General features: G+C 39.8%; 1 protein-coding gene across 7 annotated transcripts in view; it reads right to left on the reverse strand.

Annotated features, from left to right (window-relative positions):
- Positions 1-13,907, reverse strand: part of FBXL2 (F-box and leucine rich repeat protein 2) — a 35,227-nt gene extending 21,320 nt beyond the window's left edge. For 2 of the 7 annotated variants that reach the window (XR_006417119.1, XM_044455462.1), the window contains exons 1-4: positions 11,526-13,284; positions 5,038-5,099; positions 2,826-2,880; positions 1,450-1,524 (exon numbers count right to left, since the gene is read on the reverse strand). Coding sequence is in view for 6 of the 7 variants with exons in the window: in XM_044455462.1 (XP_044311397.1) it covers positions 1,450-1,524; positions 2,826-2,880; positions 5,038-5,099; positions 11,526-11,549 (216 nt within the window). In the remaining variant the exon portion in view is untranslated. The other 5 variants (XM_044455487.1, XM_044455478.1, XM_044455470.1 and 2 more) reach the window with 5 other exon arrangements.
- Positions 13,908-14,496: the final 589 nt, after the last annotated feature.

Genomic DNA, 14,496 nt, shown 5'->3' on the forward strand with positions numbered 1-14,496 from the left:
ATGAAGGCAAAATTATTGATGTACTACATGTAGTAGTCAGCTTAAGTTAGGTTTCCTCTTTCTTCTCTTTACTACTTGACTAGTATGAAGAGCAAAAAACAACACTGCTGCAACAGGGGTGGTGACAGCCCTAAGTCATGGCGGCATAAAGAGTGAGCACAATAAAAGCCTTCTTATATAATGTCTTCTTAATTTCTTTTTAGACAAACTAAAAGCTATGTTTTATTAACAAATAAATTGAATGCTTTAAAAATGCTATAAAGGGAAAAGAATGAAAACTTAGGATACAAGTATAAATATCCTAATACAAACTTCTAGGACTTTTGTGGTACAAACTATTTTCATCTATGAACCACTTTGTATGTAACCTAATCTATGATCCAGTTTATGTTGAGAACAAGCAAGCATGCTAATGCATGCTGTCCACCTGCTTCTGTTTGGCTCTTCTAGCAGTAAGCAGTAACTAAAACAAACCACTGAACTTCTGTTTGTGATTTAATTGTTATCATATCCAAACTGGGATTGTCAGCTTGTTGTTCTCTTAGCACACTTGAATGAGAAGCCAAAAACAAATTGACTTATTTCATATTCGGGCTTGTCAGAAAAAACCTAATGTTAAACAAACCAGATACCTTATTTAGCCACTACCACTGGGCAGAAGAACCCAGTAAGAAGCTGTCAGGCAGCATGTATCAGCATACTTGTATCAGTATTTCTCATAATCCAGAATTCCAGCTTATCATTAGGTCATAAGCCACACTGACCCAATCAGTGTGCAAAGTTCTGTTAACTAGAGAGCCAGTGTGGTGTATTGGTTAAGAGCATGAGAATGGAACTTAGGCATCCAAGTCTTAGTCCCGACTCAGCCATGGAGCCAGCTGGGTGCCTTTGGACCAGTCACTGACTCTCAGCCCAACCAACCTCACAGATTTGTTGTGGGGATAAGATTGAGCAGGGGGAGGAGAATTATGTAAGCCATTTTGAGTTCATTGTAAGAAAAAAGTGGGATATATATCTAATAAATAAATAACACCCAAATCTGGTTATTACAAAACCAATCTTCCAATAGATAGTGTTGAAGAGACCAATGGGATGTAGCTTTTTATTTCAAATAGGTATCTATAATAAGTTTAGAAATGAAAAGTACATTCTCACCTGTATATATTAATTGGTCAACCTTTTGAGAAATTTGCTTACACACTGTCTACATTCTGAGCACAGAATAATCATGTTCCATAAACACCAATCCCACAGTGCATATAAGTCAGATGAGGTTTCAAATAATTGCCTACTCCTTTTGACATCTATTAACTAGTTCCAAATACAGATTCAACCAGTACTAGTTATGAAGCTAAATTTAAATTATATTATTGTTCTCCTTCAATGTTTTAGTTTGACATTGCATAGATATTATTTTCAATAGCGCTGAAGAACTATAATATTACTAACCTCTACATCTGTTTGAAAGTTAAAAAGGTCTATTCTTTGCCAGTTACTTCCATCAAGGGCCAAGACATTCCAGGACTAAAATATATAAAAACACAAACATATGCATACATATGTATGCATTACATATGCATTTCAGATACCTTACAATAATTAGCATGATCTCTCCAATGCCTTTCTCTCAATAAGTATAAAGAGGCATAAAGAACTGAGAAACCATTTAAAGATGACTGACCATAAAAAAATAATTCAATAATTATTACTAATAATTCAATTGGGTGGCATTTTAAGGTCCACGTTCTTGAAAGGATGTAATAGTATAAGGAATGGACAACTCCCTAAATGAGTATAGAGAAGGTAGAAAGAGTCCTTACTTGGCATGAGGTGAGGTGTGAAAGCCCTAGACATACTATTGTTCATTACGACTACAACTTGCCCCATCTTCAATAATCCTCAAGTCAAATACACAGATAACAGAACTGTCCTATACCAGCTAGGGCAGAACCCTCACTGACTGGGTTTGTACTGCACTATAAACAATGGTAGGTTAAGACCATGGATTGTTTCAGATTAATTTGTTGTAACATCCAAACCTGGAACTGCTTTTTTCCACCAGTTTTTTTCCACAGACAAGTCACCTTGAGAACCCATGTTGGGTTGTTCAGGGCAGCTAGCTCTGCTCCAAATTTGGCAGGACATTTTCTCCTTTGGGCTCTTAAGGAGTTAGAGAAATGTCCAGCAAAAGCAACAAAGTCCTCTGCTAGTTTTCAGTAGTGCACCTGCCATCCTCTCTCATCTCTTGTCAATACCCTTCATCCCATATTCCTACGCATAAATATCAAGAAGAAAAGGACGTTAGAGAACTAGCCTCTAAGGGTTGAATGCAACCTAGTCTTAGTTTAAGAAAACAAGCCAATTTAATACCAAGCTAATGAAGCTGGTTTGTGTCCCTAATAATAGTTAAGATAAATCACAATTTAGGGTTTTGCATAATACTCTTCTGTAGTTAATTGAAAACAGAACTGAAAATTCCTTAATGCTGTAGGAGATGGGAAAGCAAGAGCCTGGGGATAATGATCCAAAGACTAAACTATAGTTAAGATGGGTTCTGAATCAGTCTACAGAATGTATGAAATGTTTATGGCAAGTATATAACAAAAACTTGTGAAAAACAGATGTCACCTGTTAGAAAATGTCATCCTTTTAGAGGCACTGGGCTACCAACTACTTTCCTTTCAAGAAAAAATGCCTGTAAATATCCTTGTTTTTCAGCTATAATTTAAAAGCAGGGTCTGAGACGATGAAACACAATTACATTGATTTTTTTTTTTTTTTTACATCCACAGAATATCCTTCACAAAGTAAACACTTGGCCGTACCTTAGAAACTTGTGCACATCGACACAAAGTAATTATGTCCAAGAAGGAAAATATTCTATAAAAAAGGGGAGAAATAAAGCTATGATTTTCAATAATCCAGTCTAAGAAGGTCATGTAAACAAACAATATACATAACACATATGTACTGTTATATATGCTTTATATATACATATAAAACGGTTTAGTGATTAATACTAACTCTTTCAGAGTAACCAAAAACTGTTTCAAAGCAGTTGGAAGATCTTGGTTAACTTTAAGCTTTGCATAAAAGTACATGCAAGATGTATACACAAGATGTGAAAAATACATACAAGGATTATATAAAATAATCTGTGTATGCGTTTCTAGTTGAAATCTTTCTTCAGATCCTTCTATTCCCATGCATTTAAGTTTAAGAAAGCAATAGTTAGCTGAATGCTGTAGGGCAGGTCATGATTTTTCTGCCAAACTATGTTCTGTTTGGTTTAAAGTACCACCAAAGGCCCTATTTTGCCTTGCAGATAGTGCAAAGCAAAGACTGTGCTTGTGGTCCGTGTTAGTACCAATCACATGAGGAAATGTAATCATGATGTTCTGGAAGTCAAGTTTAAGCTGCTAGGTAGAAGGCTGAAATCCAGAACATCAAGGTGGCCTTTTCTCTTCCAGGCACAGAACCAACTAGACAGGCACAGCTGAGGAGTATTAATGTGTGGATGAGATAGTGGTGGAGAAAGGAGGGCCTGGAGAGGCCTGGATTTTTAATACACTGGGGCAGCATTTTGTGACAAGCCATGCCTGTACAAAAGGGATGGACTCCACCTGAACCAAAATGGAATCAGATTGCTGGCATACAACATAAAAAGTAGCAAAGCAGCATTTAAAATTACTCCTGGTGACAAATCCACCTGGAGCATGGAAGCATAGAATTTGAGTTAAATCACCCCTCATGGATAAAGGAAGAAAAATATCTGATTGCTCAAATGAAATGCTCCACTCCAGCTTGAACTCCAGGAGGATACCATATGATTAATGATATCCAAATCCACTGAAAGAGCAAGGAGAACCAACAGGTTCACACTACACCATCTCTCTCCTGAAATAAGTGATCATAGTAACCACAGCAAAATCTGCTTTGAAGCCTTACTGAAAGAAATTCAGATAATAAATCTTGCTCAGGAGCTTCTGGAGCTGGCAGGCAACTGCCTGCTCAAGGACCTTGCCCAGACCATCAGCCTGAAGTAAGCCATCCAGAGACATTTTTTTAGTAATGGGACAACATAGAAAAACTTTAACTAACTAACTAAATAAATAATAAAATAAGTTGTTAAGATTTCCTGGTCCAGGAAGATTTCTTTAGGAGCAGCCTTACCATCGTTGGTCCCAAGACCCAAGACCTACTCGCAAGAAAGCCCCTGGTCAAACCAGCCATTCCCTCCGTTCCAATTTAGGCCTATGGTGGCTGTCATAGCTCATTTTAATTCAGGGGTGGGTAATACATGGCTCTGCCACCTCAACTGCAGGCCCTGCCACCCCTTTAATGTTAAATGAAGAATGGTGCCAGAGCACTACAGAGATCAAAACGCTCACACTTGTTTGCAAGCTAAATTTGCAACTTTTAGGTCTCCACAGCTACATTTTTGGGTCACTCAGCAGACTTGTGGTGGTGGAGAGGAGTTTCAGGAAGCAAAAATGACCATTAGTTCTCCAAATGTTAATCTCCAATCTTGATTATGAAAATGACACAAAGAAATCCTGCCCCCTTGTGCGACTGATTCTCTAATCAGAACTTCTTTCCCTTCCAACTGCCTTAAGGTGAAAAGAAATCAATGCTAATCATGGATCTCCTACATCGAATCTGTTTCAACTCTGAATTGACAGCGTCATCAGTTTTCTATTAGTTCTTCTATAATTTGTTCACCAAGAATTTTCCACTCGCATTTTACTATACACATAAAACCCCCTGTATTTATCTACCCACTTTCTTTCATAAATACTTGTTTAGTACAACTGATACTCATTACTACCAATGAAAAATCTATTGCTTTCTTGCTGTACTGATAAGCTTTTTAAAATGATCCCCAAATCAAATATTAATACATTTTACAGCAAATGCCACGAAAAGCAGGCCTATTTTAGGTATTCTCTAAAATGTAGCATGCATTTATTATCTCAAAGAAAATGCATTCCAGCAGAACTATTAGGTTAAAGCAATGAACAAGTTGTCTACGATTACCTTAATAGAAGTTCTTTAGGTAACTTTTTGTTAATAAGGGCCTCATCATCATTTGAGAACACCTAATAAAGAAAAGAGTCCATAAACAAGTTTCAAAAACACCTTTAAACAAACCATATATTGATTTAACAGAAAATCAAAAGGATAATTTCACAAGAATTAATTAAAATAACAAATAAAATGGTCATAAATCAATTTTAGCAATTTGTGCACTACAATTCATTGCAGGTCATCTTCTGCAGGACAAACCTCTTTGGCTCTGTAGGCTCTCTCAACCTGGAAATTTCAGTGTCTGAGCAACTCTAGAGGGTCTCTCAACACTTTTTCAACAAAACCCAAAGTATTCCATTCCTGTTTTCTGAGCCACACCTAAATGTAAGTTGTTTCAGTAACTATAGCCCTCAAGTCATTGAATTTCACTCATACAGCTTCCAATTCAGCCTGGAAGTTCTACAAGGTGGCACCTACCATATAGGTTCCTCTGCTGCCCTCTTCATCCAAGACCTATCACTTCTACCACCTCCATCCTATCAGTCCTCTCAACCACAGCCTTACCTAACCCTACTTTAAGTCTTACAATGCTTTAGGATCATATTATCCAAGCTATGAACATTAAAGGCAAAAACAAAACAAAGAAGCAAACAAAAGAACAGAATGGAATTGAAACATAATTCTATTATTTTTCTACAATTACTTGTGAAGACAGGTGCATTCTGCCGCATGAATTTTTCACATATAAAGTCAGTATTTAGAAGGCTTGGGACCTTTTAAGAGCATTGCAAGGCTTACAACTGTTTCAATTTTATAAGGAAAGAAATAAAACAGGCAAGGCTTCACAGCAAGACTTCTCTTCCCCACCCCTGCGGCTCCCCAAGGAGAATCACAGACATGGAAAATGGCCGAGATGTGCTTCGAAGAATATTTTACTTTCTGCATTTCAGAATGCTATTTGCATTTAGAATACATAATAAGTAACACTGTAAAAATGCAATTCTAACCAGTACTGAGAGAAAACAGTTCCATGTGTAACTGTAAAAAGAAAACAAGCTTGACTTTCTAACTGAATAACTGAAGCATAAATATTAACTAATTGCTGGAAAATCTCAAGAGAACATGAGGCAGAAGAGCGATCGTTGATCCAATTAGATTAGTTTTCCCATAGTTTTATATTATATATTATTATATGTGGTCATTTTAATATTCTCATGATTAGGCAAAATATATTGTTCTGATGCTTTGAAAATGTGCTAGAACATAAACACATGGCAAGGAAGTTAAATTTAACACCCTCAAAGAGGGTGTACAAATGAGAGGAGTTGAACAGTCTAACTTCTACAGCCTTATATCCTCACAATCAATTTTCTCCCCAGCTGTACTCATTTTCGTCACAGGAAGCAGGCTTGGGGAAAGACATATACACAAGCTGGTCCAGACTGTTAGTTTCTTAAACTGAGGGTCAAGGTAAATGTGATAGCAGCAGACATATTAGTTAGTTCACATAGCTGTTCATTCACAAAAATGTGGGCAGAATGGATCTACTTTTAACTTTGAGAGGGTTGTGTGGGTGGGGAGAGTAAAACAATTGTCCATTGTTCCAAGTATTTTTCTTCCATATCTGAAGCTAGGCTGATCACAAAGTAGTTAGTAGTTACGGATTCAGGAAAGTGGAAGGATATACCTTCACTTGTATATCCTTCTTTCTGATGATAAAATTAGAGCCACTCACCCTCCCACACAGACTTCATATATGAATGAGAATGATATGTGAGTAAATGTACCTGTCATTGTCACATCTAGCATGGCCTTTAGAGAACAGTTTTCTAGTGTAAGCCAAAACTGTGCACACTTACTTATCTCTGCAGTGGCATGATCTGGCCAGGGCGGCTTATTTTATAATGTGTGTTTTAATTTAAGATTATTTTATATGGATATTTTAACTTATTGTTTTATCTATGTTGTAAGCCGCCCCGAGGCTTCGGCGAATGGGGCGGCATAAAAATGTTTTAATAAATAAATAATAAATAAATAAATAAATAATATGTACAAAATGTAAGAAAATACAGTAGGGCTGCAAGTAGAAAATATAAACATCTGAACCCACAGAAATATCTATGAATTAGGAAGAGAAATTGTGACATAAAAGCTTTGTCTGGAAGCTGAAACATCCTCCAACTAATGATTCCCTCCACCAACTCTTGAGACAAAAATGTTTTAAAAAGTGGGTACCTTCCTTGAGGACTGTTAATCTTGTTATCTTCCTAGATATAATGAACTGAGTGGCATAACACATCAGTGTCTTAAGATGACAGCAAATATTGGGTTAGTTTGAGCAGCATCATACTCTCCTGCTATAGATCTGAACATTAATAAATAAAGCTGTATTCCTATTTAATTCCTTATTTATTTTTCATTTCAATGTGCAGGCAAACACACATGTTGCAAACACAAATGCAGATGTCTCCCATCTGCTTCCCCCCAGAATAGAAAAATGCAAGTATAGTACGCAGGTAAGGCTTGAATTCTCCCTCCTGGGTAAAGCTTGTATGCTTGGATCAGAAGTATGACATGGATGGAAAGGGTCAAACAATTTTCCCTCTACTATTGTACTAATTATTAGCAGATATAGATACAAATCTTCTTTTAAAATGATGCAAGCGCAGCTGCATATAACAATCCTTTAATCTGCCCACTGGGTCGGAAGAGAGAACTACACCCCTTTCCCCTTAAAATGTTTTGCCTAGACTTTTGTCCTTGTGAAGATTATTTTTAGTCATAACTAAATAGCAGCTTTAAGAAAAATATCAATTTTAAGGGATAAAGAAGAGGTAGTTCCCTCTTTCTGCCCACAGTGCATTTTAAAAGAGCCCAATGCTGTTTGTTTACAGAGATCTGACAGCAAAGTGATTCTACCCATGGATCTATTGCTGCCTCATTTAGTTTGACTTGTAAGTGTAGTGATCATATTTCCATATAGCCCTGTTTTATATTTCCTACTAGAACAATATTTTATTTTCTTGCATTGTTGAGTTAAATGCATAAAGTATCCAGATTAGTGTTCTTATATGCTACTTTCTAAATGTCTATCCCAGACTGCAGTGGGAAAGAGTTTCAGGATGGTTCACACCAAGTTAATAAACACAGCTGATGATATAAGATAATAAACAAATTACAGAAAATGAATAGTAAATGGCAACACTAAAACAATTTTATCTAGAAATTAAAAGACTTCTAAAAAATCTTTACCCAGTAAAAAAGACAACAAAGTAGGTGCTTCCCTGAGGGAAATGTTCCAACATGGAGTGCCACAGACAATACATCCTTCTCCTCAGCTACTAACTGCTTCATTTCAGAGAGCAGGGGGTACCAAAATGCTTTTTCAACTACTCAAGTACCTTTTTTTTGTTCTATACAGCTTGCTAAAACCAGCAATTTGAGCTGTGCTATTAATGAATTCATGAGATACAGTCTAGTTAGTAGCCTAGCAGCTATATTCTGAATAAACTGCAGTTTCTGGTTTTCAAAGGACACCCCATGCTCTACATTAATCTAACCTTGATATTATCATAGAATAGTCGTTCCCAGACCATAACTAAAATTCTTTCAATAAAATAAGACCAAACAGCTTACTAGACATAACCATAGACTGAACTGCTATAACAGTAGCATTCAGATTGCTGAGAATGCAAATTATTTTTTCCTCAAAGTAGTTGAGGAAAATGTCACAGTAGTGCACAAGGGATCCTTTGTATCAGCTGAAATCCCTAAACCACCAGAGAAAGCATCACCTGAGAACACTGAGAGGATACATTGGAGGTGAAGGAATATTTTTTCTTTACTATCATCATCATCATCGAATAGATAAAATGATCTATCCATACTTGGATAGATGCTCTATAAGCACGAGGAGGAGGAGGTTGATAAGATATACCAGAATTAGTGATAGGGCATCAAGTGAAACAGTCAAGCTGATCAGCTAGTTAAATACCCATGCAAGGAGAAGCTAAGTTCAACCTAATTATTGAGCAAAATCCAAAGCCAAAACAAGGCTATGGAAAAGGTATTGCTTTAAAGGAACAAAATATTGTGGAGAATTGATTTTTCAGCTCTGTTCTACAATGAATTTTCTTCCAGGAGCATAGATTGAATCCAGCTTTTAATATAGCATAAAGACAAACTACATAGCTCAATATTGACAATGTAGAATTGGCTAGCAGAAAAGTCTATTTATGAAAAAGAAGCACAGGCATATATTTCAGTTAAGGCTTAATGTAGGTATGCTTTAATTTTTAAGCACAATTTATAAAATAAAGTATATGTTTAGATCTAATTTCAATGTAAAAGACCAGCTTTCTAGAATAAGTAAGTCTAAAATACACCAACAGATTTCTATTACGTCAGACCCTTGCATTTCCAGAGGGTTCCTACCTGCCACATCTTTTCATCAATCCCTACTTAATCCCAATCTTTGTCCATAATTCTTCTTAAAAAGTAACATATTCCAAGCGCTCAAATGCCATAAACTCCCCTTTAAAATTTCACTCACTGTAGTTTATCGATACTCCCTTGCTTTTTCAAATAAGACTCTCCTGGTCCTGAGTTTGATAAAGCTAATCAGGGTTATAAAAACCAGACATCAGTTTCTGCAAACATAACTCCTGCCTCACCAACTTTTCAGAGTTCTTTGAGAATGTCAACAAGCATGTTAATATAGGTGATCTGGCAAAGAATGCATTAGATTTTCAAAGACTTTTAACAAAGACCTTCATTAAAGATTTCTGAGCAAACTTAGCAGTCATTGGATAACAAAAGATGTTTGGCTATGAATGAAATTTTATGTATTAAGTTTTGGATCAGATACAGGCACAGTAATTTAGCACTAGTGAATATTTTCATAATGTAATACACAAATGCAATAGGGTAATTTATTAAATCCTTTGTATAAGATTTGATTTTTGAAGAATCAAAAACCTGTGGTTGTACATATGACTACAATTAAAAGTAGTAAGGGCAAGAAGTCAAGAACAGGAATGAATGGATAATTCTAATTCACACAATGCAGAATGTAAACAACTGGGACCCCCATGATCTATACTGAGACTGGTGCATTTGTTCATCAATGAATCAATGGAGTTATAAGTAGACAGTGAGGTAGCAAGGTCTGTTAATAACATCAAATTATTCAGGGTGATAAGAATGATACTGGCTTGCCAAGAGCTCCAAAAGATTTCTTCTAATTAAGTGGATATTAAAACCATAAGTTCATTTGTATATAAGCAAGTATAAAGTGCTGCACTTTAGGTCAAACATTCCCAACTTCACATATATACAGATAGACTTTGAGGTGGCAGCGGCAGGGAATCTTGAGGTTATAGCAGTCAATGGAAACAGTGGCTCAAAGCACAACAGCAGTGAAAGAGGCCAATTCTGTGTCCCACATGATGTAGTGATGTCCTTCAATCTGCATAGCTTCAAAAGGACATAACAAATTCCCGAAGGATGAAATTTATGGGAAGGTTTGCACCATACAACAAACTATGCAACTTGTGTGGCAGTATGTGCTGTTTGTCCCAGGGCCCACAATGTGCCCAACAGACACATTGTAGACTCCTGACTACCCCCTTCTCCTCTCCTGAAATCCTCCTGTGGACATCAGAGGCAACCCCATGGGAGCACCAAGGTTTTCCTTCCTCCCTGCCACCAGCATTAATCAGTTTTGGGCCTTATTTTCATTTAAACGTTTCATTTTTCTTTCCTTTTGATATTACAGAAGATGCCTCTCAAGACAGCTTTTGCAATCCCAAGTTAGTCATCCCAAAGCAATATCTCCAAGTGCTCCTGTGATGCATTGGAGAGGCGGCTATTCCCCACCCAAAATTTTCATAGACATTTGTGAAAAATAGTTGTATTGTCAACTGTGTACAACTGTGGGAGGCAATCAGGACGCTAGAATAGCTAAGGGGCAGAGGGTGCCTGCTGGCAAATTCTGGCAAGCACCTACTCTGTCCCTGTCCCATAAGAGGGGAGAGCAGATAAGTAGCTCTCCCCCAACCATTTCCATTTTGAAGCATTTTGACAGCATTCAAACCCATGCTTCAAAAACCCAGGGAGATCAGGGCTTCCAAAAAGGGGGACTCAAACAGCAAGATCCCTCAGGATGTCTTCCATTAGGAGTAATTACACCCATCCACCACAGGGGAACTCTGGCCATTAATTTTGCATGTTCACAGAACCAGTGGGTGCAAAATAAAGAGGACATTTTGGGTACATGTGCTCCCTCCAAAAATCTTAAGACTCTTACTATTAAAGGTATTTTACACACAAGCGCATGTATATGTACAGTGGTACCTCAGTTCATGAACTTAATTTGTTACATGATTCTGAACAGAGTCAAATTTCCCCATAAGGTTGTTCCATTCTGAACCATATGTATTTTTTTTAACCACAAAAATATGAAACAAAGTACAGTACAGTATGGAGAGAACACTAACCTTGATTGAGGTGACTTCTGGCATGGAGGACAGGAAGGTGGGCAGGGAGGAGGTTATTGTTTGGAGGGAGAGTCTGCGACCACAAGCTCGACTAGAGGAAGTTTGCGACTATGAGTCAGAGCAAGGAAGATGGCCACGAACATGTTCGTGTGGGGAAGATGGCCACGTTTGTGTTCGCAGGAACACGATTACAGCCATCTTCCCCGCTCGAACACGTTCTGACACATGGTCGCAGTGTGAAGAAGATGGCCTCGATCAAGTTCGTGCAGGGAAGATGGCCGCAATCGTGTTCATCACCCGATGCGGAGTTTGTGGATGGAAGCAAATTTTTGCCATACTTTATGTTTGTGAACTGAATTGTTCGCAAACAGAAGCGTTCATGAACTGAGGTATTATTGTTTGTGTTTTACAGCCCAACCTCTACAATAGATTTGAAGAAGACTATGAAGATTCTTTTTAGCAGGGCCATAGACATCATCATATTCTCACATTAGGAGAAATATTGTGATTTAAAATGCAGTTGCAGTCTGGACTGGTCAATGCATTACTTTCTTTACTGCTTGACAAGCTTTGCCAGTACTGCTAGTGCCTGCTTAGGGTTCATCTGCGGGCGATTTGGCACGCTGTATCTCTTGGCACCTTAGGTGACTGCCCAGTTTGTTTCCTCAAAGAATTGGCCTTGAAACCAGAACCATCTAGATGAGAAGGAGAGCAAGACAGAATCCAGATCAGGGATAAGCAGAAATTCAAGATCTACTTGATTTGCAGTGGATCAAGTATTTCTTACACCATTGTTTAACAGTAACAAAAGGTTGAACTCCCAAATTATACTGCTGAAATGAAAACCTGTCTAACCAAAAGTGGATATTTATAAAGAACAGGGTGGGAAACCTGTTGGCACTCCAGAAGCTTCAACCTATATCTTCCATCATGCTTTACATCTGACTATGCTGGCTGCAACAGATAGAAATTGTAGGCCAACATACATGGAGGGCCACCAGTTGCTTAATCCTGGTAGAGAGCCTAAGGGCCTGATCCAGTTTTGGTATTCAAAATTGTTTCATAGGTTTAAAATTCTTTAATTCTAAGTGCCTTTTGTACTCCAGTGGTAGCTCTCAGAATTCTAATAAAAAGAAAGCACCTCATTGTTTTGCACATATGAAGTAACAATGTGAAAACTGATTTAAATCCATGATTTAAACCAAGGATTGGTTAAAGATCTTTTAACTAATAATTTTATTTTTCTTGCTGATTTAAATTGCCTTGCTTTATCAGGAAAGCAAGCTGTAGCTTGCTGGTGTTTTTGGGCTACAACTTCATCATCCTAGATAATTGTCAATCCAGGTAACTCACATGTAGATAAAATACCTATTTGGACACTTAAAAAGTTCAGATTTTGCTTTCTGGGTGCAATGGAAACATACACAAGCTTTGTGATAAAGGCACAGCGTTTCAAGTAACAAGTATGCAATTACCCAAAGTTACCTATTAACTTCAATATGAATTTTGTTACACTCTAAATACTGTTGTAAATATTTATGAAAAAGAGCTTGCAGCTGTCTATTCCAACCACACCCTGCACAATACAGAAGGACTCGTCTCTTCAGCTTTCGATCATGTACTGCTTTCCCCGGGGAAAGCTGCTGGGTGGTGTGTCTCCAACCAATGTTTTGCTTCTCCGACCTCTCCACTTCCACATATGGGGCACCATCTCCCACCCACCTACCAGTTACGCCTCACCCATCCCATAGTCCCTCCATCTTGGCACACACCCTGTGAGCCTCGCGATCCCCCACACGCACATCCGTGTTCTGCCGCTACCGATGAAGAGCACGCCCGGCTCGCCTTTCCGCTGAATTCAAACTACCCCCACATCCTCCTCAGCGCAGCCTGTGCCCCGCTTCCCCGTCCCCACAGCGGCCGCTTCCACGGACCTCACCCCGCCGCCCACACCCAGAACTTCCACCTCCATGCCGAGCCCCTCCCAGGCAGTCGCCTTCCCCGCTCGCCGCCGCCGGCATCACCGCGCGACGACCCGCTCGCTCTCCCTCCACCCAGTACGAGCTCCACCCTGTCGGCCTCGGCCAAGCCATCGGTTCGCGATCGTGACTGCCCTCATGACAATTATCAGCCGCGACTGCAAGGGCAGGGGAGAGCGGAAAACGGGACTCCCGCCAACACGGGCTCCTTTTCACGAGCCCCCACCTCAAGGCAGGCACGCGCTGCCTTGGCGCCCCTCCCGCCGCTGCGCGCGAAGGGCGGCCGACGGTTCAACAGCCTCCGAGCGGCCGTTTGGGGAAAGACTCACCATGGTCCAAGGCAGGGGAGCGACACCGCGGGCCGCCCGTCGTCCCGGGTGACGGAGGAACCGCTCGTGAGGGCCGACCAGCCCGGCCAGGTGCGGGACCAGCACTCGCCCCCCCCCCCCCCGCAGTGTGGAGAGCGGTGGGCGTTGTTATTCCCGAGCACGTGACTGGAGGAAGTGCTCTGCGGATTGGGGACCCGACGGCATGGGCGAGCGCGCGTGACTCGTGCGGACGCGAGGACGACGACGGGGAGGAGGTGGGGAAAGGAGCGCGAGCGGACGGCACCTGAATCAGCGGGAGGACCAGCGGAGCTCATTCTGATGCCCGATGTCGACCTGAGCGACACCCCAGACCAGTCCTCCCCAGACCGGAGCCCTCTGGATGTGTTAGACTACAACTCCCATGACCCACAGCTACTATGCCCAATTACTGTGCAAGCTATGATCGGTGGGAGTTGTAGACCAGCGCATCTGGAGGGCGCCATCTTGGAGGATGTTGATTTGTATACTGTTAACAGACCGCTATGGGATGGGAGTTAGAGCAGTGGCTTCTTTCTGCCATTCAAGTTGCACCCTGCTTATCCCATATTTCGTAGGCCACCCTTCCCTTCTCAGAATGTAAATCCATTCTGCCCTGGATCTAGGCAACTGTTGCAATCTATAGGA

This window comes from Varanus komodoensis, unplaced genomic scaffold (genome assembly GCF_004798865.1).
Source record: "Varanus komodoensis strain SLA01 unplaced genomic scaffold, ASM479886v1 scaffold10, whole genome shotgun sequence".
NCBI classification, from domain to species: domain Eukaryota; kingdom Metazoa; phylum Chordata; class Lepidosauria; order Squamata; family Varanidae; genus Varanus; species Varanus komodoensis.